This window comes from Capra hircus, chromosome 6 (genome assembly GCF_001704415.2).
Source record: "Capra hircus breed San Clemente chromosome 6, ASM170441v1, whole genome shotgun sequence".
NCBI classification, from domain to species: domain Eukaryota; kingdom Metazoa; phylum Chordata; class Mammalia; order Artiodactyla; family Bovidae; genus Capra; species Capra hircus.
Window position 1 is genome coordinate 7,249,146 of NC_030813.1, and position 25,584 is coordinate 7,274,729.

Below are 25,584 nucleotides of genomic sequence, written 5' to 3' on the forward strand. Positions count from 1 at the left end.
AATTGTTTCTGTTTGGTCTCCTCCCTTGCTACTTTCTTCCTATGAAGGATTTATGACCCTGCTAGGATTATGTGATGAGTAATTACATGTGGTTGGGAGAGATAGAGCCTGTTCGCTAGAAATGGAACCTCTTAGCCCCAGATAGCAGGTATTTGGATCATGGAGTGATCTATTCAGGCATATTCCATCAGTACTCCATGTGATGAAGTATTATAAATACTATGCATGTGTTCTAAGCCACTTCAATCGTGTCTGACTTTTTGCAACCCTTTGGACTATAGCCTGCCAGGCTTCTCTGTCCATGGGGCTCTCCAAGCAAGAATACTGGAGTGGGGTGTCATGCTCTCCTCCAGGGGATCTTCCCAACCCAGGATCACCTGGGTCATCACCCCCCAACCCTCCTCCCTGTCTCTTTTCTCTCCTGCATTGGCAGGTGGGTTCTTTACTACTAGTACCACCTGGGAAGCATACCAAATACTACAGTCTCAGTTCTCTGAAGACCTTTGTGGTTAAATATACACATACAGTTAGGACAACTAATCCTCTCAATTTCCTTAAAATCTTTAATTTTCTGAGATTATATTGATAGATACATATATTTTTTAATTTAAAAAGTTGAGGGTGATAATTATTAATAAAATATGAGATCGTTATTATGAATTCTTTGGTCCTAATTTTGGTAATATATTAACTATTCATTTGTCCAAAGAACATTATATCTGAGCCAAATTATTCCATTGCAATAGAATCAGATTACCATTTATTCATCCAAAGAGATCATTACTTTCCCACTTCTCAAAAAGGACTGCGAAGAGATCACGGAATGGTGCAGTTTAAAAACAATTTAGTGTTTTCACTTCTTTGGTGCTATGATAAGAGCTGTTGGACTATTAGAGTGTTCAACTGTTTGAAGGCAACTCATTGACCTTAACTTTAATTGTGAATGAAACTTTTCTCGAAATTAGTAGTAGTTCAGTAGACACTTCCTAATTTTAGGTGTGTGGTAGATGGAATGCTAAAAAACAATATTCTAGGTCAGTAAAGGTGATTTAGTACAAACGTAGTTAGTTAATGCCTGTGTTAGCTGGCGGAACTTTGTGGGATGGTAAATATGTAGATTTCTTATTTTAATACTGCATTCTTTTAAAAAAATTTTAAATAAATTAATTAATTATCGCATTTTCCACATCCTATCTCATCCTATCTCTTACTTGCCCTGATTGCCCTAAGACTACTCTCCACCAATACTGCATTAATTCTAAAGTTCAGAGTATTAAATCTTAACAGAGATATCTTTCACACTTCATTGTCTCTGAATTTTACAGTGTAAAGATTTTATCTTTCTTTTAGGAAAAATATTATTTTCTTAAAAATAATGTATTAAATCAGTTTTATAGGAAAATTGAAATAAAGAAAACTCTGTTGTAATCAGAGTTTGTGATATATAATGAAAGATACTATATACTCTGTTTAGTTTTCCCAAGCATTTTAAGATTTTAGAAGTAAATCATGTGTGTTATTACTGCTATAACAAAAAGAACTTAGTGAGGTGGTATTAATAGAATGGTTTCTGTCATTCAGTTTCCCTTCAAGCATCAAAAATCCAGCGATTTAATAAAATGAATGGCTAAAATTAGGTTCAGAAATATTGTATATATTTTTTACAAAGTATGCAACTTAGGCTTTAAAAATACTGTATCATTTTTATTTTTATGGAAAGTGAAAAACTGCCCATAAAACAACTAGGATGGAATGTGGAGATCTAATTCCATGTGTGTATGATTTCTTAATTTTGCACCAAAGATCTAAAAAGTGTAAAAATCAAAAACTTGAAGATTATCATCTCTTAAAATTTTTTCTTTAAGAATCACTTTTCCCCTTGCTCCTCTTGCAAAGAATCCCTAAATTTCAGATACAATAATAAGAAATATAAAGTTTTAAGTATATTGTGTTTTGTTCACATGCCTATTACAAAAATTTTTTAGCTAATGTAAACAACGCATAGAGAAGGTTGTTATTTTGACTTTGCTGTATTGATTCCACTATGATGCCTGTTCCATGAAGTGGGTATGATCAGAGATTAGAGAGCCAGCAACTCTGGGGCAACAAAGAGTTCGAGGAATCAAAGTAGGATGTGTCTATCTTGCCAGTGTGTTTCCTTTCAGTTAAAAAATGTCATCTAGTTATTACGTACATGGGGTTGAACACAGATCGAATGATACTTGGTTTGTTAGCTGATTACATCACCTCCTTGCTGCTGCTGCTGCTAAGTCACTTCAGTCGTGTCCAACTCTGTGTGACCTCATAGACGGCAGCCCACCAGGCTCTCCCGTCCCTGGGATTCTCCAGGCAAGAACACTGGAGTGGGTTGCCATTTCCATCTCCAGTGCATGAAAATGAAAGGTGAAAGTGAAGCCATTCAGTTGTGTCTGACTCTTAGTGACCCCATGGACTGCAGCCTACCAGGCTCCTCCGTCCATGGGATTTTCCAGGCAAGAGTACTGGAGTGGGGTGCCATTGCCTTCTCCAACATCACCTCCTTAGGTTCTGATAATTTCACCATGTTGGATGGTATTCTTTGAATCCTTATCAATCTTAGAGGTGCAAGCTGGAGACCCTTCAAATAACTAGATAATGTAAAGAAAGTGTGTTAGTTTGCTTGGACTACTGTAACAGATCACACACTGGGTGGCTTAAACAACAGGTATTTATTGTCTCACACTTCTGGAATCTGGAAGTCCAAAATCAAGGTGTGCACAACAGATGTTATGTGTACTCTATAATGCCAAGCACTGTTTCAAGTGCTGGGAATAAAAAGTTGAGCAAGATAAGCACTCTGACCTCAGGCTTCAAAAGATACTGCAAAAGTGGATACAGTTTTGTTTTTTTTTTCCTAAATCAGTATGTCCTCTCTCTCACTGTCCATCTAATATTTAGCTCATTTTAAAAGCAAATACTATTTTATAAAGTCTCTGATGCTTTAACATCAGTTTGGTTGTTTTGGCTCTTATAAAAGTAACAATGAGTATTACTTTTAACGTGCGACTTAGGTTTTCCAATCAGACTGATGGATGGCGAAAATGAGAAGGAAGGACGAGTGGAGGTTTTTATCAACGGCCAGTGGGGAACAGTTTGTGATGATGGGTGGACTGATGAGGATGCCACTGTGATCTGTCGACAGCTTGGCTACAAGTAAGAAAACCTAATGATATGGGATGGTTCCTTGACAGAATGTATGATTTTTTTACTCTTGTTCTTGTATAAAATTAGTATTTATGATTCCGTTGAAAATACTGGCAGCATGCTGACTTGATTCAGAATGGTAAAGAAATACAAAGTAGAGTCTGTTTAAATTTTTCTATACTGTTATAAGACGTATACGTTATGTTACTTAAGAAATGTAGTTTTTATCTAATAACAAATAGTCCAATAACTCTTGATTATTCATAACACTGGAGAAGGAAATGGCAACCCACTCCAGTATTCTTACCTGGGAAATCTCATGGACAGAGGAGCCTGGCCCGCTACAGTCCATGGGATCGCAAAAGGGTCGGACAGAACTTAGCGACTAAACAAAAATGACATTTATAACAATGCTTCCGTCAGCCAAACGTATTAACCTTTTCTCTGTGATTTATGTCACAATACTAGCCTTATAAGGGATTCTGCTGTTACTGAAATTACAGTTGGTTCTTGTTATTTGTAAAGTCACTGTGAACTTTAAGTTAGGAAATACTGAGCCATTGCTTCTAGACCTGAGGTCAAACCAAGTGATGGTCTGCCTTCTTGTTTTAACTCTCATGCTTGCAAGCAGCTGCCCTTTTTGTAGTCTACTAATGCTTTCCCCTCCCCTGCATTTCTGCACCTTTTTGTTGATGATTTCTGTTTAAAATGCCCCTAAGCACTTTGCTGCTGTCTAGTGTTCCTGAAGGAAGAAGGCTGTGATGTGCCTTATGAAGGAAATGGTGTTAGGCTTCATTCAGGCATGAGTTATAGCATGAAAAACGTGGCACTAAGTGAGATGGGAAACAGACACTTATTTCCAGTTTGAGGTGAACTAAAAAAAGGTAGTTTATCTCCTGTGAGACCTCAACTGGGAAACTCAAAATTGTTTGAGACTTTAGGCATGTCCACAAATGACGGTGAAGAGTCTGATTGATTTTGGAGTTGCAAATATATGTGGAATATGTTACAATTTAGAGGGCTATGAAATTTAAGCTAATAAACATAATTTGCCTGGCTTATTTTGGATTGCTAATAGTGGTGTGAATTTTAAAATATATCCTTAATTACACATCTATGTGTATCTTAAATATTGATAAACTTAACTGGTTATTCCCATGCAGAATATACTTTTATTTTTAAAACTATTTCTATTTTGATAAAAATTCAATTTTTTCCCTAAAGCTTTAACCCAAAGTTTATTTTCAACTACTCAGATCCTACTTCAATTTACTCCTCCGTTTTGGTCCTAGTTGCCATTCCAATTGCTCTGTAGTCAGTGGGTTCATTATTTGTAATATAGATTTTTCAGTATTCAAAATTGGTGGTATGTGACATTTTTGACTTTCAAAATATAGGGTAATGGAATAAGGGAGGAAGAATCTACATTAGATGAATTTAGTCAACAATTTAAGTTTCCTTTGCTCACTACATTTCTAACATTTGTTTTTCCATTAAAAAAAATATATATATATACACACATATTGTTCTTAGATTACATTCTCAATGAATTTATCTAAAATCAGCCATTAAAGTGTATTGCTGCTTGAGACTAATTTTTGGCTTACTTTTATTTTTTTGGTAGAGGTAATCCAGGAAACATAGTGTTACCTTTGGAAGTACGAAGGAAAATGTGAAAGAAAAGGTCAAATATGATCCTTGAATTGTGTGTCTAAGTCACATTTAAGGAGCAAAAAAATTGTACAGATATCCATCAATGCATTTTCACTTTGCTTTCCTGCTACATCTTTCCTTGCTCTTTGCTTATCATGTAGTCCATTTTGCATTCAACTCAAATGGTGAATGTAGGTGAGAACAATCTAGATTGAGTGAACAAAGTCTGTAGAAATCTTGAACAATATTTCTGTATCAATTATCAAGAAAAGCATTAAAAGAAGATCCTACTTTACGCTGGGTTTTATTTTTAAAAGTATGTATTTATGTATTTTTGGCTGTGCTGGGTCTTTGTGGCGCAGACTTTCCCTAGCTGCGGTGAGCTGGGTTGCTCTCCAGGAGTGGTATGCGGGCTTCTTGTGGTGGTGGCTTCTCCTGTCGTGAGCACAGGCTCTAGAGTGCATCGACTTCAGCAGCTGCAGCATGTGGCCTCAGTCGTGTGGCTCCTGGGTTCCAGAGCGCAGGCTCCGTAGTTGTGGCTCAGGGGCTTATTTGCTCCTTGGCATGCAGAATCTTCTGGGATCAGGGATCGAACCCATGTCTCCTGCATTGTCAGGCAGACTCTTTACCACTAAACCACCAGGGAAGCCCCTTAGTTTATAATTGTTTCTAAAATAAATCTTAATACATAAATCAGTAATTTAATGTTACTATGACAAAGTGGATGGTCATCTTCTAGTGTACAAGCTACAATTTGCCATCAAATAGTATTTAGAAGAGGATCATTTAGCTTTTGATCAGTCTACATATATTTGAACATATACTTGTTTTTATAATTTCCTGTGAGAGGAGATAGAATTTCATATAAGAACTTATAAGTAAGTATGTGATTAGAATAGGGGATTTTTTCCCCATGTCTGTTTTGAATTATTAAAAATCTTTAATAAAGCATTTATTTGTAGAAATCAATCCAGAAAGCTTTGAAGATGTCAGAAGACTTGAGGTTTCTTAATAAGAATACCAGAGAACTGTCCCCCACCACCTATATTGCACTTGAGGTTAGTACTTGGAAACACTGAGAATCAAAATAGCGTTAGCTTTTTCATAATGTAGGAAACAGAAATGAAGTAATAAGAATCAGGAACCTGAGTGGTAACTAATATAGACGCACTTAGAATGAAGGTACAAGACACCCTTGAATGGTGTGTTACATAATGTCTGACAGTCTAGCATATGAGCACATCGTTTTTAGAGCGTTGAGAGAGAATGTGTTGCTATCAGCTAACCTTGTTGGGAGTGAATAACCATGATGGAGAGTCCATTCTTTTCGAACTCTGTGTGATCCCATTAGTGCATGCTTCGATATGACATTGCTCTTGCACTCTGTGTCTATTAGAGTTACATCCCTTAAAAGAGTTTTCAAAGGGTGTGTCCTTACTGCTTTGCCTGTGTGCTCCATCATTTCAGTCGTGCCCAACTCTTGGCAACCCTATGGACTGTATAGCCCACCATGTGCCTCAGCCCATGACAGCAATACCATGCCTGTCTTCAGACAGGAATGTCGGAGTGGGTTGCCGTGCCCTCCTCCAGGGGGTCTTCTCCACCCAGGGATTGAACCTACATCTCTTACGTTTCCTAGCACTGGCAGGCAGCTTCTTTACCACTAACGTTACCTGGGAAGCCCATCCCTATTGCCTTAATAGAGACCTAAAACTAACTATATCTAATTTTTAATCTGATGTTTAAATAGCTGCAAAGAGTTTAATTTCTGCCATATTTGTATATGACATTTAAAAGTTGAAGTTACATTATCCTTTTAATTATATCCAGTAAAACATAAATATAGTGTTTTGATACTGTCATTCATTTAAAAAATACATGAATATGTTCTTCTTTGACCTTCACAAATTTTACATAGTTCCTTTTTCTCCTTGAAATTTTAGTTTAAATTTTCTTTCCCTGCAGAATCCTAATGTTAGTATATTTTAAAACCTGGGTGTGTGTACACATGCAGAGAGTGAGATAGAGAAATTAAATTCTTCTAACATGTTGCTATCAGGATTTTATGATTTCTGGTACACAACTAATTAAAAACAACAAATTTGATAAATGATTTTTCAACGTAAGAAAGAAAAGTTGACAAAAGCTCCCATTTCCTAGACCGATGGGTTGGGGTTTGGGTCCTTGGATAACAGGAGGCTTCATCGCTATCGTTTGTTTTGAACTGTTCTTTTGGCCACTTCAGAGGCTTTTAAATCTTGGAGCAATGAACTGTGGTTGGATTGGCTGAGTGAAAGGCATGCCTTTTTTTAGTGTAGTGGGAAAAGGGAAATTTTGAAGAGAAGTTGATCTTGACTTAGCAAGACCAGTTTGAGGAGAGAATACACATGGATTTTGATGATCTACATATCAGTTCCCATATCTCTTGGAAAATCATCATCTACTTCCAGGAGGACTTGATACTCAGTTGAAGTGAAGTGAAGTGAAGTGAAAGTCGCTCAGTCATGTCCAACTCTTTGTGACCCCATGGACTGTCTATGGAATTCTCCAGGCCAGAATACTGGAGTGGGTAGCCTTTCCCTTCTCCAGGGGATCTTCCTAACCCAGGGACCAAACCCAGGTCTCAGTTTAAAGTGTTGTGTATTAGAGCCTATTGTCTCACTGAAATGATCAGCTATGAATCAACTTCATGCTTGTAACCCAGAAGTCCCTATAGGTGACACAGTCTTTAATTATTTCTTTTAAAGTCAAAGAAAAATGTATTAGATTTCACTATATCTTTGAGAATGTCTTTAATTATGTACTTTTATTAGTTAAAATATTCTCTAATTCTACTTGCTGATATATCTAAAATGGTACATTCTCTTTAGTTTGTTCATTGATTGGTAAATTGCTAAGAAATTATCCTTTTGGTTTATTTAATGAGTCTAATTTTATTTTCAACATGTTTACTTCCATCTGTCATCTACTTTTTATGCTATCTATCATGCTTTATTTTTGGTGCTTTTATGGCCTTCTGGCTTTTGATTCACAGGCAATCTAATATTCTTTCTTTGCTATCTCTAGTTGTCTGAAATTTCAGCATTCTTGTTTTACTAAAAATTCTCTTTAAATTTTTAGCAAAGATTTTCAGATATTTTCTTACCAATTTCACAAATTATCTGTAATTTCCCCTTCTTGAAAAATATCAAGACATTAAGCTTATTGTTATTTGCTTTCTACCTTTGCTCATCCTCACACCCAAAACTGATGGGAATCATCTTGGATATTAGTTTCAGGATGTTATTAATTTTCAGTTTTCTTCAAATTATGGCTATTTGAATTACAAATTGATCTTCATTACACAGGCACTTATCAGCAATTATTTCCATTTTTTAAAAAAGATTAATGAGATAATAATTTCTGGCAATTCTGATTAAGAAAGAGAGAATATAAGTAAACATTCAGTTCAGTTCAGTTCAGTCGATCAGTCCTATCTGACTCTTTGTGACCCCATGAATTGCAGCATGCCAGGCCTCCCTGTCCATCACCAACTCCTGGGATTCACCCAGATTCATGTCCATCGAGTCAGTGATGCCATCCAGCCATCTCATCCTCTGCTGTCCCCTTCTCCTCTGCCCCCAATCCCTCCCAACATCAAAGTCTTTTCCAGTGAGTCAACTCTTCGCATGAGGTGGCTAAAGTACTGGAGTTTCAGCTTTAGCATCATTCCTTCCAAAGAAATCCCAGGGCTGATCTCCTCCAGAATGGACTGGTTGGATCTCCTTGCAGTCCAAGGAACTCTCTAGAATCTTCTCCAACACCACAGTTCAAAAGCATCAATTCTTTGGCGCTCAGCCTTCTTCACAGCCCAACTCTCACATCCATACATGAGTACTGGAAAAACCATAGCCTTGACTAGACAGACCTTAGTCGGCAAAGTAATGTCTCTAGTTTTGAATATGCTATCTAGGTTGGTCATAACTTTTCTTCCAAGGAGTAAGCGTCTTTTAATTTCATGGCTGCAGTCACCATCTGCAGTGATTTTTGGAGCCCAAAAAATTAAGTCTGACACTCTTTCCACTGTTTCCCCATCTATTTCCCATGAAGTGATGGGACCAGATGCCATGATCTTTGTTTTCTGAATGTTGAGCTTTAAGCCAACTTTTTCACTCTCCTCTTTCACTTTCATCAACAGGCTTTTGAGTTCCTCTTCACTTTCTGCCATAAGGGTGGTGTCATCTGCATATCTGAAGTTATTGATATTTCTCCCGGCAATCTTGATTCCAGCTTGTGTTTCTTCCAGTCCAGCGTTTCTCATGATGTATTCTGCATAGAAGTTAAATAAGCAGAGTGACAATATACAGCCTTGACGTACACCTTTTCCTATTTGGAACCAGTCTGTTGTTCCATGTCCAGGTCTAACTGTTGCTTCCTGACCTGCATTCAGATTTCTCAAGAGGCAGGTCAGATGGTCTGGTATTCCCATCTCTTTCAGAATTTTCCACAGTTTATTGTGATCCACACAGTCAAAGGCTTTGGCATAGTCAATAAAGCAGAAATAGATGTTTTTCTGGAACTCTCTTGCTTTTTCTATGATCCAGTGGATGTTGGCAATTCTCTGGTTCCTCTGCCTTTTCTAAAACCAGCTTGAACATCTGGAAGTTCACGGTTCACGTATTGCTGAAGCCTGGCTTGGAGAATTTTCAGCATTACTTTACTAGCATGTGAGATGAGTGCAATTGTGTGGTAGTTTGAGCATTCTTTGGCATTGCCTTTCTTTGGAATTGGAATGAAAACTGACCTTTTCCAGTCCTGTGGCCACTGCTGAGTTTTCCAAATTTGTTGGCATATTGAGTGCAGCACTTTCATAGCATCATCTTTCAGGATTTGAAACAGCTCAACTGGAATTCCATCACCTCCACTCAGCTTTGTTCGTAGTGATGATTTCTAAGGCCCACTTGACTTCACATTCCAGGATGTCTGGCTCTAGATGAGTGATCACACCATCGTGATTATATATGGGTCATGAAGATGTTTTTTGTACAGTTCTTCTGTGTATTCTTGCCACCTCTTCTTCTGCTTCTGTTAGGTCCATACCATTTCTGTCCTTTATCGAGCCCATCTTTGCATGAAATGTTCCCTTGGTATCTCTAATTTTCTTGAAGAGATCTCTAGTCTTTCCCATTCTGTTGTTTTCCTTGATTTCTATGCATTGATCTCTAAAGAAGGCTTTCTTATCTCTTCTTGCTATTCTCTGGAACTCTGCATTCAGATGCTTATGTCTTTCCTTTCCTCCTTTGCTTTTAGCCTCTCTTCTTTTCACAGCTATTTGTAAGGCCTCCCCAGACAGCCATTTTGCTTTTTTGCATTTCTTTTCCTTGGGGATGGTCTGAATCCCTGTCTCATGTCATGAACCTCATTCCATAGCTCATCAGGCACGCTACCTATCAGATCTAGGCCCTTAAATCTATTTCTCACTTCCACTGTATAATCATAAGAGATTTGATTTAGGTCATACCTAAATGGTCTAGCGGTTTTCCCCACTTTCTTCAATTTAAGTCTGAATTTGGTAATAAGGAGTTCATGATCTGAGCCACAGTCAGCTCCTGGTCTTGTTTTTGTTGACTCTATAGAGCTTCTCCATCTTTGGCTGCAAAGAATATAATCGTGTTGACCATCTGGTGATGTCCATGTGTAGAGTCTTCTCTTGTGTTCTTGGAAGAGGGTGTTTGTTATGACTAATGCATTTTCTTGGCAAAACTCTATTAGTATTTGCCCTGCTTCATTCCGCATTGCAAGGCCAAATTTGCCTATTACTCCAGGTGTTTCTTGACTTCCTACTTTTGCATTCCAGTCCCCTGTCATGAAAAGGACATCTTTTTTAGGTGTAAGTTCTAGAAGGTCTTGTAGATCTTCATAGAACCGTTCAACTTCACCTTCTTCAGCGTTACTGGTTAGGGCATAGACTTGGATAACTGTGATATTGAATGGTTTGCCTTGGAGACGAACAGAGATCATTTTGTCGTTTCTGAGATTGCATCCAGGTACTGCATTTTGGATTCTCTTGTTGATCATGATGGCTACTGCATTTCTTCTGAGGGATTCCTGCCGGCAGTAGTAGATATAATGGTCATCTGAGTTAAGTTCACCCATTCCAGTCCATTTTAGTTCGCTAATTCCTAGCATGTCGACATTCACTATTGCCCTCTCTTGTTTGACTACTTCCAATTTGCCTTGATTCATAGACCTGACATTCTAGGTTCCTATGCAAAAAGTAAACATTAGCGAAAAGAAACATAAGCACAGATACAGAGGGTTAAAAATTGTAGAATACTATAAACTTACTTTTAGCCAATGAATTTGCACCTCTGGATGAAATGAACAATTGTCTAGGAAACTGTACATTTCAACAAAAAATATAATTATCAAGAGGATTCCCTGGCAGTCCAGTGGTTTGGCCTTGGTGTTTTCACTGCGGGGGCCCAGGTTCAAACCCTGGTTGGGGAACTAAGATACTGCAAGCCATGTAGCATAGCCAAAAAAAAAAAAAAAAGAAGAAGAAAAAAAAAACCTAAAAACTCAAACCAAAAAAAAAATTTTTACAGTTGATACAAAAGATAAAAAACCCAAATAAACTAAATAAATTACTAATGACAGGAGAACTGACTCTTGACTTTTGCTGAAGAGTTTTGACCAGTCTTTAAGACACAGATGGCTCCTGAGTTCTTAATATAAAAGTACAGCAAAAAGAAAAAAAATCTTTCCATTCACTATGAAGTTAATATAACTTAATTTTAAGTCTAGACAAGGATTCATACCCAAAAGAAATCTCATTAATCTATATTAAAAATTCTAAACAAAATATTAATGAATTTATCAGCAGTATATTAAAAGAACAGTATCACTCAAATTTTCTGTAAGAATATGAGAGTAGTTCGGCTGACGCATTCAATTTAATGTATTTTGGTGTGTTGTCTACAAATGAAAACATATATGATTATCATAATAATGTTGAAAAGTTACATGATAAAAATCAGTATTCCTGTCTCATCTCTCTTAGGATGCTGAGAATAGAATAAAACTACCTCAACTCTATTATCACAAACAAGCATGAAATAGGAACAAATAAGTGTGCCTGTTTTTACTGCAATGACTCAGTTTTATCTGGAGTTTCCACTAATCATTAAGAGCTGAGGTATTGGAATTTTTAAGAAGCCAGAATTTTATATGAATAATGCAGTGTCCACCTAGAAAACTCAGGACGATCATCTGAAAAGACACTAGACTAGTGTTTATTAATGTAACAATATGAAATATAAATTTTTTAAAAAAGCAATAATGTTCCTATATGCTAAGTAGAAAATTTTTTTAAATGTCATTTATGAAAGGTACAAAACTCAAAAAAATTCAAGGAATAAACTTCACAAATATTGAGGTCTGTGCGAAAAAAAGCTATTAGTAAATCTTTACAGAAGCTGTAAGACTTCGTGATACTCCACAACTCTGAATGGGAAGACAAAATAGAAATTAATCTGTACCTTAAATGCTCTCCTCATCGAAGTCTTTGTTTTCTTGGTGTGTATGATGGTTGGGGAGAAGGGCTTCACTTCCAGATTCATCTGAAATCAAGTCTATGTGAAATTGGCACAGGAATAGGCAAAGAGGTCAGTGATGGTTAACTGCCTTGGTTGTGGCTGGAAATCACTTTGGGACATAAAAATATTACCCAGGCCCGGCCCCACTCCCTCTTTACTTAACATCTTAGCTCTACTTTAATTGACATCCAGTGGGGTTCAGATGGTGCTGTATTTTACAGGTCCCCAAAGGTAATTTTAATGTGTAGAATTATTGAACTTACAGACCAAGAAGTGGCTTGTGTACTTACAAGCATGATAAATAAGTAAATAAAAATGCCCTTTAAGTCAGCAGGAAGAGTTATTAGGACAGTTACTTTAGGGACTGAAATAAAGCTAGATCCCTCACTAATATTAACAAAAATAAATTCCAGACAGATCAGAACTGTGATGTACAAAGTAAATCAGAAAAATACCTTTCCTTTAAATAGTTATATTTTATTATACATATTTCAAATGCGTAATTTGCTTTCCAAAGACTTGTCCTATATGAAACAATATATATATCCAGAATCTTAAGACATGTTTATATCTGTTGAATAAAAAATTTCACTTCTGGGAAGAAATTTAAGCTGCCCTTAAAGATTAATATATCAGGATGTATATACTTGTAAAACCTATAAAAATTTTAAAATAAACATGCAACAGTAAGGAAATAAATTTTTTTTTCCCTACACTGAAATTTGATGCAGAACCACCTTCGTAAGAATCGTCCACTTAGTTTGAGATCCACTAGTCTGTACAATGAGTTTTTGTTTAACAATTAAAAATCATAGTTAATATTTTCCCCATAAATGTGTGCCAAAGGCTAGCAGTGTGTAGTTGTGGTTTTTTAATATTTTTATTTTGCAAACTTGATACAATGAGCATTTTTTACTTATACAACTATTGAAAGTTTTATATCTAGAAAGAATTAAAGAGTAACTTTAAAGTTGCCTGTTTGATCTTCCATGACTATAAGTATTTCTAATGGGTTAAATCTTATTTTTATTTGTAATTTATGTCAGAGTAGCCATCACTAATACAGAAGAAATTTTAGGGTACATTTTTGAAATGAGTGTACTGCCAGCTACAAGCCTGTGAGGCCAGGTCTCATAGCTGAAAGGGGATTATTCAAGCAAATTCCTCAGATAATCCATATCAATAAACTACTTTGCCTGAGTTCCTTGCATAACTATAAGGAAAGTATAATAACCTTATGCTAACTAAGTAGAAAGTATTTTAATATTAGCAATCTGGTCTATATTGTCATTTTTAATAAGACAGTTTCTTTTGATTTAAAACTCTCCTGCTTTTCTACTGGTTGCTGGTTTTTTATTTTATAGATGAAATTTGAGTTATTTGTATATTGTATGCTATTTCTCTCTGTTAGAGAATGCATTCATCAACATACACACACATATTTATAGTATACATACTCATCAACTTTAAAATTATCTTTTCACTTTCCTTTGGTGGTTTTTAGTGAAGTGGCATTTTTAAATTTTTGTTGAGCTTATCAGTCTTTTAATTTAAGGTATACCATGTATGCTTTTTTTTTTTTAAAAATAAATCTTTCCCTAACTTGAAGTTACAAGGATAATTTTCCTATAATTCAAACATTAAAACTTGGCTATTCATAATCATGTCATTAATTTAACAGGAACTGAGTTTTGAATATGGTGTTAGTTTGAAATGCTTCACTGAAAATTTTGTATTTGGATATTTAATAAGAAGTAATATATTATTAAAAAAAGAGGGAAACCAAAGAAAAGTGATATACCTAAAGTAATTCTGACTTCTTAACTATGGTTCCTGGTTTTCTCTTTCCCAGTTGAAATTTGTGTGTTTTTGCTTCTAAAGCGGGCTTTAAAAATTCTTAGCTCCTTAGGTAATTATTTAATTCTCAAATTATCTTGGAAGCCGATTTTAAGAGAGTATTATGCTCTGGAAGAGAGTAGATATTTTTGAGAAGATTTTTTTTTTCCTGCTTAAACTAGAGTTTAAGACTATCATAAATTTTTGATATGCGACTTTCTTATTAGAAATTAAAATGTAATCAAGAAGGCGTAAAATATGATAACAAAGAATGTATAGTTATTATCTCTCAAGCTTTTTTTTTGATAGTCATAAAATAATTTTTAGCATGCTGCTAAGTCGCTTCAGTCATGTCCGACTCTGTGCGACCCTATAGACAGCAGCCTACCAGGCTCCTCCGTCCCTGAGATTCTCCAGGCAAGAACGCTGGAGCGGGTTGCCATTTCCTTCTCCAATGAATCAAAGTGAAAAGGGAAAGTGAAGTTGCTCAGTCGTGCCCGACTCTCAGCGACCCCATGGACTATAGCCTGCCAGGCTCCTCTGTCCATGGGATTTTCCAGGCAAGGGTACTGGAGTGGGGTGTCATTGCCTTCTCCGAATTTTTTTTTTTTTAGCATATATAGATGCTAATATTAATATATGAAAGTTAAGAAATATTCTTGGATGAGAGTATATGTTGTGATTTATTCAAATGTATGATTGACTGACTCTCCACATCCTCAAGAATGCTCTGTTTCCAGGGGCCCAGCCAGAGCAAGGAGCATGGCGTATTTTGGGGAAGGGGAGGGACCCATCCATATGGATAACGTGAAGTGCACAGGAAACGAACGGTCCCTGGCCGACTGTGTCAGACAAGACATCGGAGACCACGACTGCCGCCACAGTGAAGACGCAGGAGTTATTTGTGATTATCTTGGGAAAAAAGCATCAGGAAACAGTAGTAAAGGTATGTCACCTTCTGGGACGTTTCTGTGAAGGTCAAAGAATACTCAACCCCTTGTTATTGTTTTGAGCAGTACTTGGGTAATGAACTCCCTTCCCTAAGAATATATTCAATCCCTTGTTCCTTCTGCTAGTATTTAGAGGCAGTGTTTCTTCACCAACTTTCCTGTGTGGGCGTCCCAGAGAGAGCAGAGTTCAGGGGCAGGAGTGGGTTTAGAGGATTTTGTAATCTCTGAGATTGTCCCCCTTTGACATTCTTAGCCATTTATAACCATTCCTTCTTTCAATGTAATAAAACTGTCAAACTTGCTGGTATCCTTGAAGGTTTAGAAATGATATTTGCTTCATAAAAGCAGGAAAGAAATGAAAATTTAAAGGTGAATCAGAGAAGGGCACTTCCTCCACTCTTATTAATATCTTAACAGGGATAGTTTTTGAAATTAATTGCAAAAAGAAAATTATCTTTTGTAGATTCTACTTTCTGAAATTTAAGAATGTAAGGAGAAGGCAATGGCACCCCACTCCAGTACTCTTGCCTGGAAAATCCCATGGACAGAGGAGCCTGGTAGGCTGTAGTCCATGGGGTCGCTGAGAGTTGGACACAACTCAGTGACTTCACTTTCACTTTTCACTTTCAAGCATTGGAGAAGGAAATGGCAACCCACTCCAGTGTTCTTGCCTGGAGAATCCCAGGGATGGTGGAGCCTGCCGTCTATGGGGTCGCACAGAGTCGGACACGACTGAAGCAACTTAGCAGCAGCAAGGAAAATAAGAAGTAATCTTTCAGTATAATACAGTGATGGATAGTTCATACTTAGATAAATAGAAGAGTTCATAGAAACTGAGTTTAATTTGTATGAAACAAATACTGCTTTAAGTGAAGAAGGGGAAAAACTAGCTCTTTTGGAGGAAACTATGGTTATGTTTTATGAAAAGAACAGTCATTTATTTATGTAGATTAAAAATTCATGGTTTTGATACTTAAGATTTTCTTAAAATCAGGTGTATCTATACTTGAGTATCCTCTTTTTCTAGCATCTTTTAATAACCATTAAAGAAATCCAATAAATTAGATATTGTTAATATGATTCTTCATTATCTGAGAGTCTTTTGAGTGTGAAGAATATTTGCAACCCTTTATGTTTTGTTTTATATATATATATATATGTATGTATGTATTACATGAAATAAACATGATTTGGTAAGCCAATTTTTCCTAACTATAGACTGTAACTTAATTAAATTCCCTTCAGTAATTTAAATACAGTTACAAAGTAAACATGGCTAATTCTTTGGATTATGGAAAATTTCTTAAGCAGTAGAAAAACATAAAAATTCAGTAACTGAAATATTTTAATATATTTTTATGTAAAATAAACCTATCTTACAATATGAAATACCATATTTATTTCATTATTAATACATTTGCTTTAATGCCTTCCAAAGGTGTAGCAGTACTCGTTTTGATACCTTTCCATGGTCCCAATGCTACCATATCTGAAATAAAAAGATTTTATCTTAGACCAACTGGATTACTGAGTCTACTTATTAACTTGTTTATTTTGTGTTGAGGTTCAAGAACTATTAACTTCTATAAGGTGATTAAAACTCGAGCCATCAGTTTTTGGTCATCTAATGGGATCCTTTCATAAATGGATTTCATTTTACTTTATAACTTTTTTATAATAGTGAATTTTATGGCTTTCAATAAATTTTACTTTTTTGCAATCTGGTACTTTGCCCCAGAATGATGTAAACTTTTGGTTTTGCTTGCTTAATATCACATCATTCTTTGTGTTGGCATTATATGCATTGACCTGACTTGGAACATTATTGGAAACTTGTGTTTTTCTGGTATCTTCTACCTCACAGTGTCATGTAGAGGACTCATATCATAAGAGATGAGGATTAAGGTTTGACAGCATGTCTCTGAGCTCATTTGACAAATTAGTGACCTTGGTACACACTGCTGAACCTCTTTCTCCATGAAGAAATATCTATGGATATTTCTGTTTGGCTCCCTTTTACCTGGTTATTATGGGAGAATATTAATGCTGACTAGACTTTCATGGTCTTGGCACAATTCCTACCCTTTCTTCCTACTCTGATAGAAAAGCAGTATATACTGTATTTTACACTTATATACTTAACCATTCCTGGGTTGGGAAGACCCCTTGGAAGAAGAAACGGCAACCTACTCCAGTATTCTTGCCTGGGAAATCCCATGGACAGAGGAACCTGGCAGGCTCCGGTCCACAGGGTCACAAGGAGTTGGACATGACTGAAGCAACTTAGCACACACACACTTTCTAAAATTATTTTTAAAACTAGTCACACCTTATTTACTCTTCTTTTATATACCACCTTTTCATATATTTTCAATTTAACTCTTCTTTTTTTTAATACTCTTGACAGAAATCTGTTATTTTGAGATGTTCGACTGCATAGCCTTAAATCCAATTTGCCGCTTAAACTGGCTTTGTAAATCCTTTGCATATATTAATATGCTATTTGAATAAATGTAAATTTGTGTCAGAATTTCTTCCTGGGAATGTGCTTTGCTTCTCTGAGTTACATGTGTATATGTGGCTTGGAAGACTGTTGTCTGTGACAATTAAATAATTCAGATCATCATTATTTTTTGTAGTCCTCTTGTTTAGTATTTCTGAACTCCTGAACAGTCTCCACAGAGGAGTAGGTGTGGGTGCCATAAGGACGATGCACTAGATAGGGCCAGACCATTCCACAGTCCATGAAACGTCAGCTGACTGTGGGAAACCTCATAAAGTTCCGTGGCTACTTGTGGATTATTGTTGCCTTTGTTAATTGAGAAAACAACGTTCAATTTTTATTATAAGAAAGTGAAGTGAAGTGAAGTAGCTCAGTCGTGTCTCACTATTTGCTATCCTGTGGAGTATAGTCCACCAGGCTCCTCTGTCCATGGGATTTTCCAGGCAAGAATACTGGCGTGGGTTGCCATTTCCTTCTCCAGGGGATCTTCCCAACCCAGGGATCGAACCCAGGTCTCCCACATTACAGGCAGATGCTTTAACCTCTGAGCCACCAGGGAAGCCCATTATAAGAAAAATAGCCTATAATTTGAAGAGAAAAGGCACTTTAAAATAGAGGAAGCAGCTGCAGGGAAATGTGTCACTTGTATCTCTTCCCCAGTATCAGCAATGTGGTAGTTTAATTAAAAACCTCATTCTGCTTCAGAGTCCCTCTCATCTGTTTGTGGTTTGAGATTATTGCCCCGTCGGCAGAAGCGGATCATTGGTGGGAAGAATTCTTTAAGGTAAAAGTTTCTTCAGAAGTGATTTTCCATATTACAGAATTATTTATACAGAGAGAGAGGGGATTACAAATTGGGACATTTTCTACTATTATATAGTGGATTTGTCTTATTTTATTTTCTAAACTAAATACAGATTACACTGATAATTTCACTGCCCTTTGACCTATATTTATTTATATAGACCATGTTCCTCAAATCAGTATCCCCTGATACATGAGATAGATGGGTTGCAGAAACAAACTGATTTACCAGGAAATCCGAAAAATTGTATAACTACACATTTATTTAATTTAGAATATATTTGTTTTGGACTCGACTCATTCTTAATATAATTTTGTTGCTTATTGAATTTACAAATGGAAAACCAGTGCTTGGCTTAGTAGATATTTCTTCAGGGGAATTCCCTGGACCTGGCGGGCTACAGTCCATGGGGTCACAAAGAGTCAGACATGACTGAAGCAACTTAGGATGCATGCCAATGGTTAGGACTCTGTGCTTTCCCTGCCATGGCTCAAGTTCAATCCTTCATTGGGCAACTGAGATCCCGCAAGCCATGTGGCATGACCAACAGAAAAAAAAAGAAAAGCCAGCTTCTTTAGGGTGTTTAGGTGAGGGAGAAAATACGCTTCAAATCATGAAATATAAAGAAGACGCAAATTGTTTCCAAGGATGTCAGAGTTAGGGGCTATGCACACAGATGTTCTAGGCAAATCTTCAGGGTGTTCTGCTCAAAGCTGTAGGAATATCATTCTCGAAGTAGGAAAGGAGTTCACATTCTCAAGTCTCTTTTATACTCCTTTCCTCCTACCTGCACGCCTAAGTCATTGTTTTACTGGATGATGTGCCTTGCTTTTCTGATGAGTGGCTTACTTTCTTCTTAGGGGTGGTTGGCCTTGGCAAGTATCCCTCCGGCTGAAGTCATCCCATGGAAACGGTAGGCTCCTTTGTGGGGCCACGCTCCTGAGTAGCTGCTGGGTCCTTACAGCAGCACACTGCTTCAAGAGGTATGTGTGTACCTTTCCAGATAATGCAGTTTGGCCCTTGCTTACCAGTTCTTCCAACCCCTTCCTGCTCTGCAGCATACTGGACACTTGGAGTGTCAGAGACAGGTACAGGCATTCCTCGTCTCCTCCAGTGGTGTCGTGGAAGCAAGGGGGTAACATTAGGAGCAGAGAGCTCTCAGGAAGTCACTTGCTAACCCTGGTGTTAAAGCAAACTCTAGGTTTAGGGAGAAGAGAAGATGGGTCTTTGGAGGGGAGGCAGCTATGTTATTGCTTCTCCAGGAATGTCTGAGGATGAAATCATGTGCCCACAGAGCTGGAAGAGACCTCAAATTATTTGCTTCTGAATGCTAAGGAATAGGGAGTCCACATTTAGTGTTTTGATTTGAATTTTAGAACCTTCGAGTCTGCTTGGTGTTTTGTGTCTTCTAGAGAAAGACTTCTCTATGTCTGTGTGTACCTATCAGTTTGCATCCTGGTTATTTCCTGTTGTCTCAGACATTTTGGGGTTCCCTGGTGTCTCAATTGGTAAAGGATCCGCTTGCAGCGCTGGAGACATGGGTTAAATCCCTGTGTTGGGAAGGTCTCCTAAAGAAAGAAAGGGCAAACCACTCCAGTATTCTTGCCTGGGAAATCCATGGGCAGAGGAGCCTGGCGGGCTGCATCCATGGGGTCGCAAAGAGTTGGACCCGACTTAGCGACTAAACCACCACCAGGCATTTCATCAGCCCAATCTGAAGTCTTTCCAGTTCAGATTGGAAGCCCTGCAGAGGAATTCAGTGTGCCAGAGTCACACTGCTCATGGTGGCGGCACCTGCAGGACCTGGTGGTCCTTTCTCCATGTCCTGTGCCCTTTAGTGGCCCTGGATAATAGCCATTTCCTCAGCATGAATTTTAGTGTTTAAAAATGTGTACCATTGCTTGGCAAATATTAATGATGACTGAAGCAAGGTGATGAATACAGGGGGTTTCACTCTTCTAATTTTGTGTATTTAAAAATACTCAAAAAATGTTTTAAATAGAACGTTTCCATAGTGTTAAAATATTCTTACAACCAAAGATTCGTTTTGTACTTTTTCATTTGAGAGATTATGTGGCTTCATTGTGTATTTACAATCCATCCATGTCGATTTTGTTTAACTGCCGTATGAGTGTGTTAAGTCCTATTGTAAGATGCAGCCAACCACAGTGTATTTATTCTCCTACTAGTGGATAGTTAGGAGGCTTCCATTCTGTCATTACTGAAAAAGAGTGCTGCAGTAGCTGCATGGGTCTCATTGGTCCACACCTGTGGGCGCATTGTTCTGGGTCCAGGAGTGTGGGTGTCACTCATACTTTGTAGGCACTACTGGTTTATGTTCTGAGTAACTGCATCGGTTTATATCACAGCAGTTTGTAAGTTCCTATTTCCTCACATCCCTGTCTCAATTTGCTACCATCAACATTTTCAGTTTTTGCCAGCCTTAAAGAGTTTTTGGGTTTCTTCTTAATTCTATTCTTCTGATTTTGTGTCTTCTTCTTTTGTGAATTATTTGTTCATATCCTTTGCTTATTTTTCTATTCAATTGTCTTTTATAATTGATTTTAACATTGTTTGGATATACTTTGTACAGAGTCTTTGTTATTATGTGTTACAAATACCTTTTACCAGTCTGGGGCATGTCCTTTCACTAGCTTAAGGTCTTTTTCTTATGAAGATATTTCAATTTTAATATTCTTAAGTGTGTCAGTTTCTGAAGTCTTATAAAAGCTTTGTATATCTTATTTTTAAAATCCTTCTTTAGCCCCATAGGAAGATACTATCCTAGTTTTTTACAAAAAATTTTACAGTTTTGCTTTTCCTGTTTAGATGTTTAATCTATTTACATCTGTGTCTGTGTATGTGTGTGTGTGTGTGTATGATATATGGTATAAGGAAGGGACCTAATGTTATATTTTTCCTTATGGATAGCTAGTTTATCCAGTACTTTTAAAAATTAAACATTCCATTCTTTACCCACTGATACGTCAGTTGTGTTGTTAAGTTCTCATATATCTTTGTTTCTAGAATCTCTATTCGTTTCCTCTTACCTATTTTGATAAATACTTATGGACTAATGTTCCATGTTCCAAGTGCTGCAAAAGACACAAATCTGTATTTTACATATTTTCTGTCATTCATGGGTAATAGTTGAGTTTGAGAGTTCACCTATATACTAGTAGGTTTATTATATTCATGTGTTACATGAGTGGTACCGACAATAAAGATTCATTTATTAACTTAACAAAAAATTACTGAGCCTATAATATTCCCTGAAATGTGCCATGCACTAGAAATATCTTGGAGAATAAGACAGATAGCACCCTTGTTAGCATGAGGTTTTATTGCAGTTATAGGAACCCAGAGGAGGGAGACATATAGGATGAAAAAAAGTAAAAAGTGTCATTTTTAAAATGAGGTCTTTTCTCCATAATATTATTTAGATACATTCAGCTTATTAAAAACCCAGATTCCTGAGCCACTATCCTAGATCTTCTGAATCTTTGGAGCTAAGACCCAGGAGTTTGCATTCTTATCAAGCATCTTTGATGATTCTTATGGACATTAAAAGTTAAGACCCTCTTGCTCCTGGATAGAATAGCATATGGTCTGGACATTTGAAGAAAGATGATGAGAAGGAATATAATGGAGTTAACAGGATACTTATCCTTGCCCTATTCAACATATTCATAGCTAAGCTGAAAAAGGACACTGATGGAAGTTGATTATATTTTTTGATGCCAGGAGATTGGTAGGGACACATAACAGGTTGGAAGATAGGATCCAAGGTGGCAAAGGATCTTGATAAGCTGGTTCTAACAAGTGATGTGGAATAAAGAATAAAATGCTGCCTTCAGTTTGGGAACCATGACTTAAATGCAGCGCAAGTGAAAAAGGCCTTATGGGTTTTAGCATCCTGCAGCCTCAGGGGTAAAGAATCTACCTGCCAAGGCAGGAGACATAAGAGATGCAGTTTCCATCCCTGCGTTGGGAAGATTCCCTGGAGGAGACAGTGGCAACCCACTGCAGTATTGGGATAATCCCATGGACAGAGACGCCTGGTGAGCTTCCACGGGGTCGCAGAGAGTCGGACATGACTAAGAGTGACTGAGCACGCATGAAACCCTAATAGAGTCAGTGAGGTAACGCGGTTCCACAAAGTTAATCAGCCTTGGGCAGCCCTGCCAGAACAGCACCAACACAAAGCAGCGAAGAGCCTTGCTCTTCTGTCCTACTGTGCTCAAGCTGTTGTCGGGGGCAAAAACGGAGAGAACTGTGCTCAGTTCTGAGTGACATCCTACGAGACAGCGACATGGTGCACCAGGGAAGGCAAGCAGAAAGGGGCGATTGTCAGGAATCAGATTAAATTTACTGTGTGTTGCTTACATACCACAGATGGTAATGGGAGGTAATTTTCATTTTAGCATAGGAAAGAGGTCTATTGTTGGGACAGTTCCAAGCTGGAGTGGGATGTATGTGGGAGGAAGAGTGAGTTCTGTTATGGAGTCTGTTCAAGCAGAGACGCTGAATTCATGTGTTGGTAGAGGCTGGAGGCAGAGAATGTCTAATGTTGAGAACACAGTGGTGAGAAAGGATAAAGCATATTTGAAGGATGGCAGTTACTAGGATCACGGATCCAGAATGTGTATAGTGGAGTTACAGTAAAGAAGCAGGAATGGTCTGGGATGTCAGGGTAGTGAATCTCTGTTTCATTTCCTTGGTAGTGCAAAATCACTAAAGGTTTTTGAGCCTTGAAATATGATCAAAGAGGAGTTTTAGGAGATATGTCATTAGAGATATATGGGATAGATCTGAGGGGGAAAAGCAAAGCTATTACTCTAGGAGTCTGTGAACAAGCTTCAAATTATATGAAAAATATTTGCATACATGCTTCTATCCTTTTTTCTAGAGTGATTCAAATTGGCCCATGTTACCAAGTGAGTAAACCCACTGTGGTAGGAACTTAAGGGAGACTGGTTGAAAGGCTACTATAATAAAGGTAGAAGGTTGCAAAGGAGAGGAGGGAGAGAAGGTAGAGACCCCGAGAGAAATCAATAGAACTTGGTACTGGGTAACCAGAGAATGAGATCTGGCCATTAAGACCAAGGTTAGTATGGCCCAGCAAGTGTTCATGACTGGGCCCCCAGGAGTTGGAAAAACAACACTGATCTAGAAAGCCACTGAAGTTTTAAAGTCCTCTGGTGTGCCTGTTGATGGATTTTATACAGAAGTCAGGGAGGAATAGGAATAGGGTTCGATGTTGTCACTTTGTCTGGCATCCGGGGACTTTTATCCAGGATTGGGTCAGAGCTGCCCCCTGGAAAGCGTGAGTAGGGCAGTACGCAGTGGGTCTCACGTCCTTTGAGGAGCGGTGCTCCCAGTCTTGAGGAATAGATCAAGCCCTGAGCCTTGGAGTGGGAGCACTGACTCCAAGACCTTAGACTACCAGAGAACTAACCCTGCTGCTGCTGCTGCTGCTGCTAAGTCGCGTCAGTCGTGTCCGACTCTGTGCAACCCCATAGACAGCAGCCTACCAGGCTCCCCCATCCCTGGGATTCTCCAGGCAAGAACACTGGAGTGGGTTGCCATTTCCTTCTCCAATGCATTAAAGTGACAAGTGAAAGTGAAGTTGCTCAGTTGTGCCCGACTCTTAGCGACCCCATGGACTGCAGCCCACCAGGCTCCTTTGTCCACGGGATTTTCCAGGCAAGAGTCTGGAGTAGGTTGCCATTGCCTTCTCTGACCAGAGAACTAACCCTAGGGAGTATGAAATAGTGAAAACTCACACAAAGAAACCATTAGAATATAAAACCTGGCATTATCCAACCACCAGTAGCACCCTGTGCAAGACATGTCAGCTAAACAACAAACAAAACAAAAATACAAACCCAATCATCAGCAGACAGGATTACCACCTCACTCAGCCTTGCCCATCAGAGGAAAAACAAACAAACAAACAAACAAACAAACAAAAACTCACCCTACAGAAAGCTTATACAAACAACTGGACCAACTTTACGAGGGCAGAAACCAAAGGGAAGAAAGAATTCAACCTTTAAGCCTGGGAAATGGAGAGCTTAAGGCTCAGACGGTCAAGCGTCTGTATACAATGCGGAAGACCTGGGTTCGATCCCTGGGTCGGGAAGATTCCTTGAAGAAGGAAACGGCAACCCATTCCAGTACTCTTGCCTAGAAAATCCCATGGATGAAGGAGCTTGGTGCAGGCATGGGGTCGCAAAGAGTCGGGCACGACTGAGCTACTTCACTTCACAAACACAATACTTAAAAAAAAAAAAAAAAAGACAAGGCAGAGAAATACTACACAAATGAAGGAACAAACTAGAAACACAGATGTCCAAATAAAAGAAGAGGAAACAGGCAAACTACCTGAAAAAGAATTCAGAATGATGGTAAAGATGATCAAAAACCTTGAAAAGAGAATGGAGAAAATGCAAGAATCAATTAACAAAGACCTAGAAGAATTAAAGAATAAACATACAGAGACAAACAACACAATTACTGATATTAAAAATACTCTGGAAGGAATCAGTAGCAGAAGAACGATCAGTGAGCTGGAAGATAAAATGGTGGAAATAGCTTCTGAAGAGCAGAATAAAGTAAAAAGAAGGAAAAGAACAGGATAGTCTCAGAGACCTCTGGGACCTAAATGTAAGACCAGAAACTATAAAACTCTTAGAGGAAAACATAGGCAGAACACTCAATGACATGAATCAAAGCAAGATCCTCTATGACCCACCTCCTAGAGTAATGGAAATAAAAACAAAGTAAACAAGTGGGACCTGATTAAACTTAACAGCTTTTGCACAGCAAAGGAAACTATAAGGTGAAAAGACAACCCTCAGAATGGGAGAAAATAAAAGCACATGAAACAGCTGGAAAAGGATTAACTTCCAAAATATACAGGCAGCTCATACAACTCAATACCAGAAAAACAGCCAACCCAATCAAAAAGTGGGGAAAAGACCTTAACAGATATTTCTTCAAAGAAGACAGATGGCTAACAAACACATGAAAAGATGCTCAACATTGCTCATTATTAGAAAAATGCAAATCAAA

General features: G+C 37.8%; 1 protein-coding gene across 2 annotated transcripts in view; it reads left to right on the forward strand.

Moving 5' to 3' along the window:
• PRSS12 (protease, serine 12) overlaps nt 1-25,584 on the forward strand; it is an 87,373-nt gene that overhangs the window by 43,586 nt on the left and 18,203 nt on the right. For both annotated transcript variants that reach the window (XM_018049183.1, XM_018049182.1), the window contains exons 6-9: nt 3,051-3,192; nt 14,990-15,195; nt 18,408-18,486; nt 19,368-19,490. In XM_018049183.1, the coding sequence (XP_017904672.1) occupies nt 3,051-3,192; nt 14,990-15,195; nt 18,408-18,486; nt 19,368-19,490 (550 nt within the window). The remainder of the gene's footprint in view (nt 1-3,050; nt 3,193-14,989; nt 15,196-18,407; nt 18,487-19,367; nt 19,491-25,584) is intronic.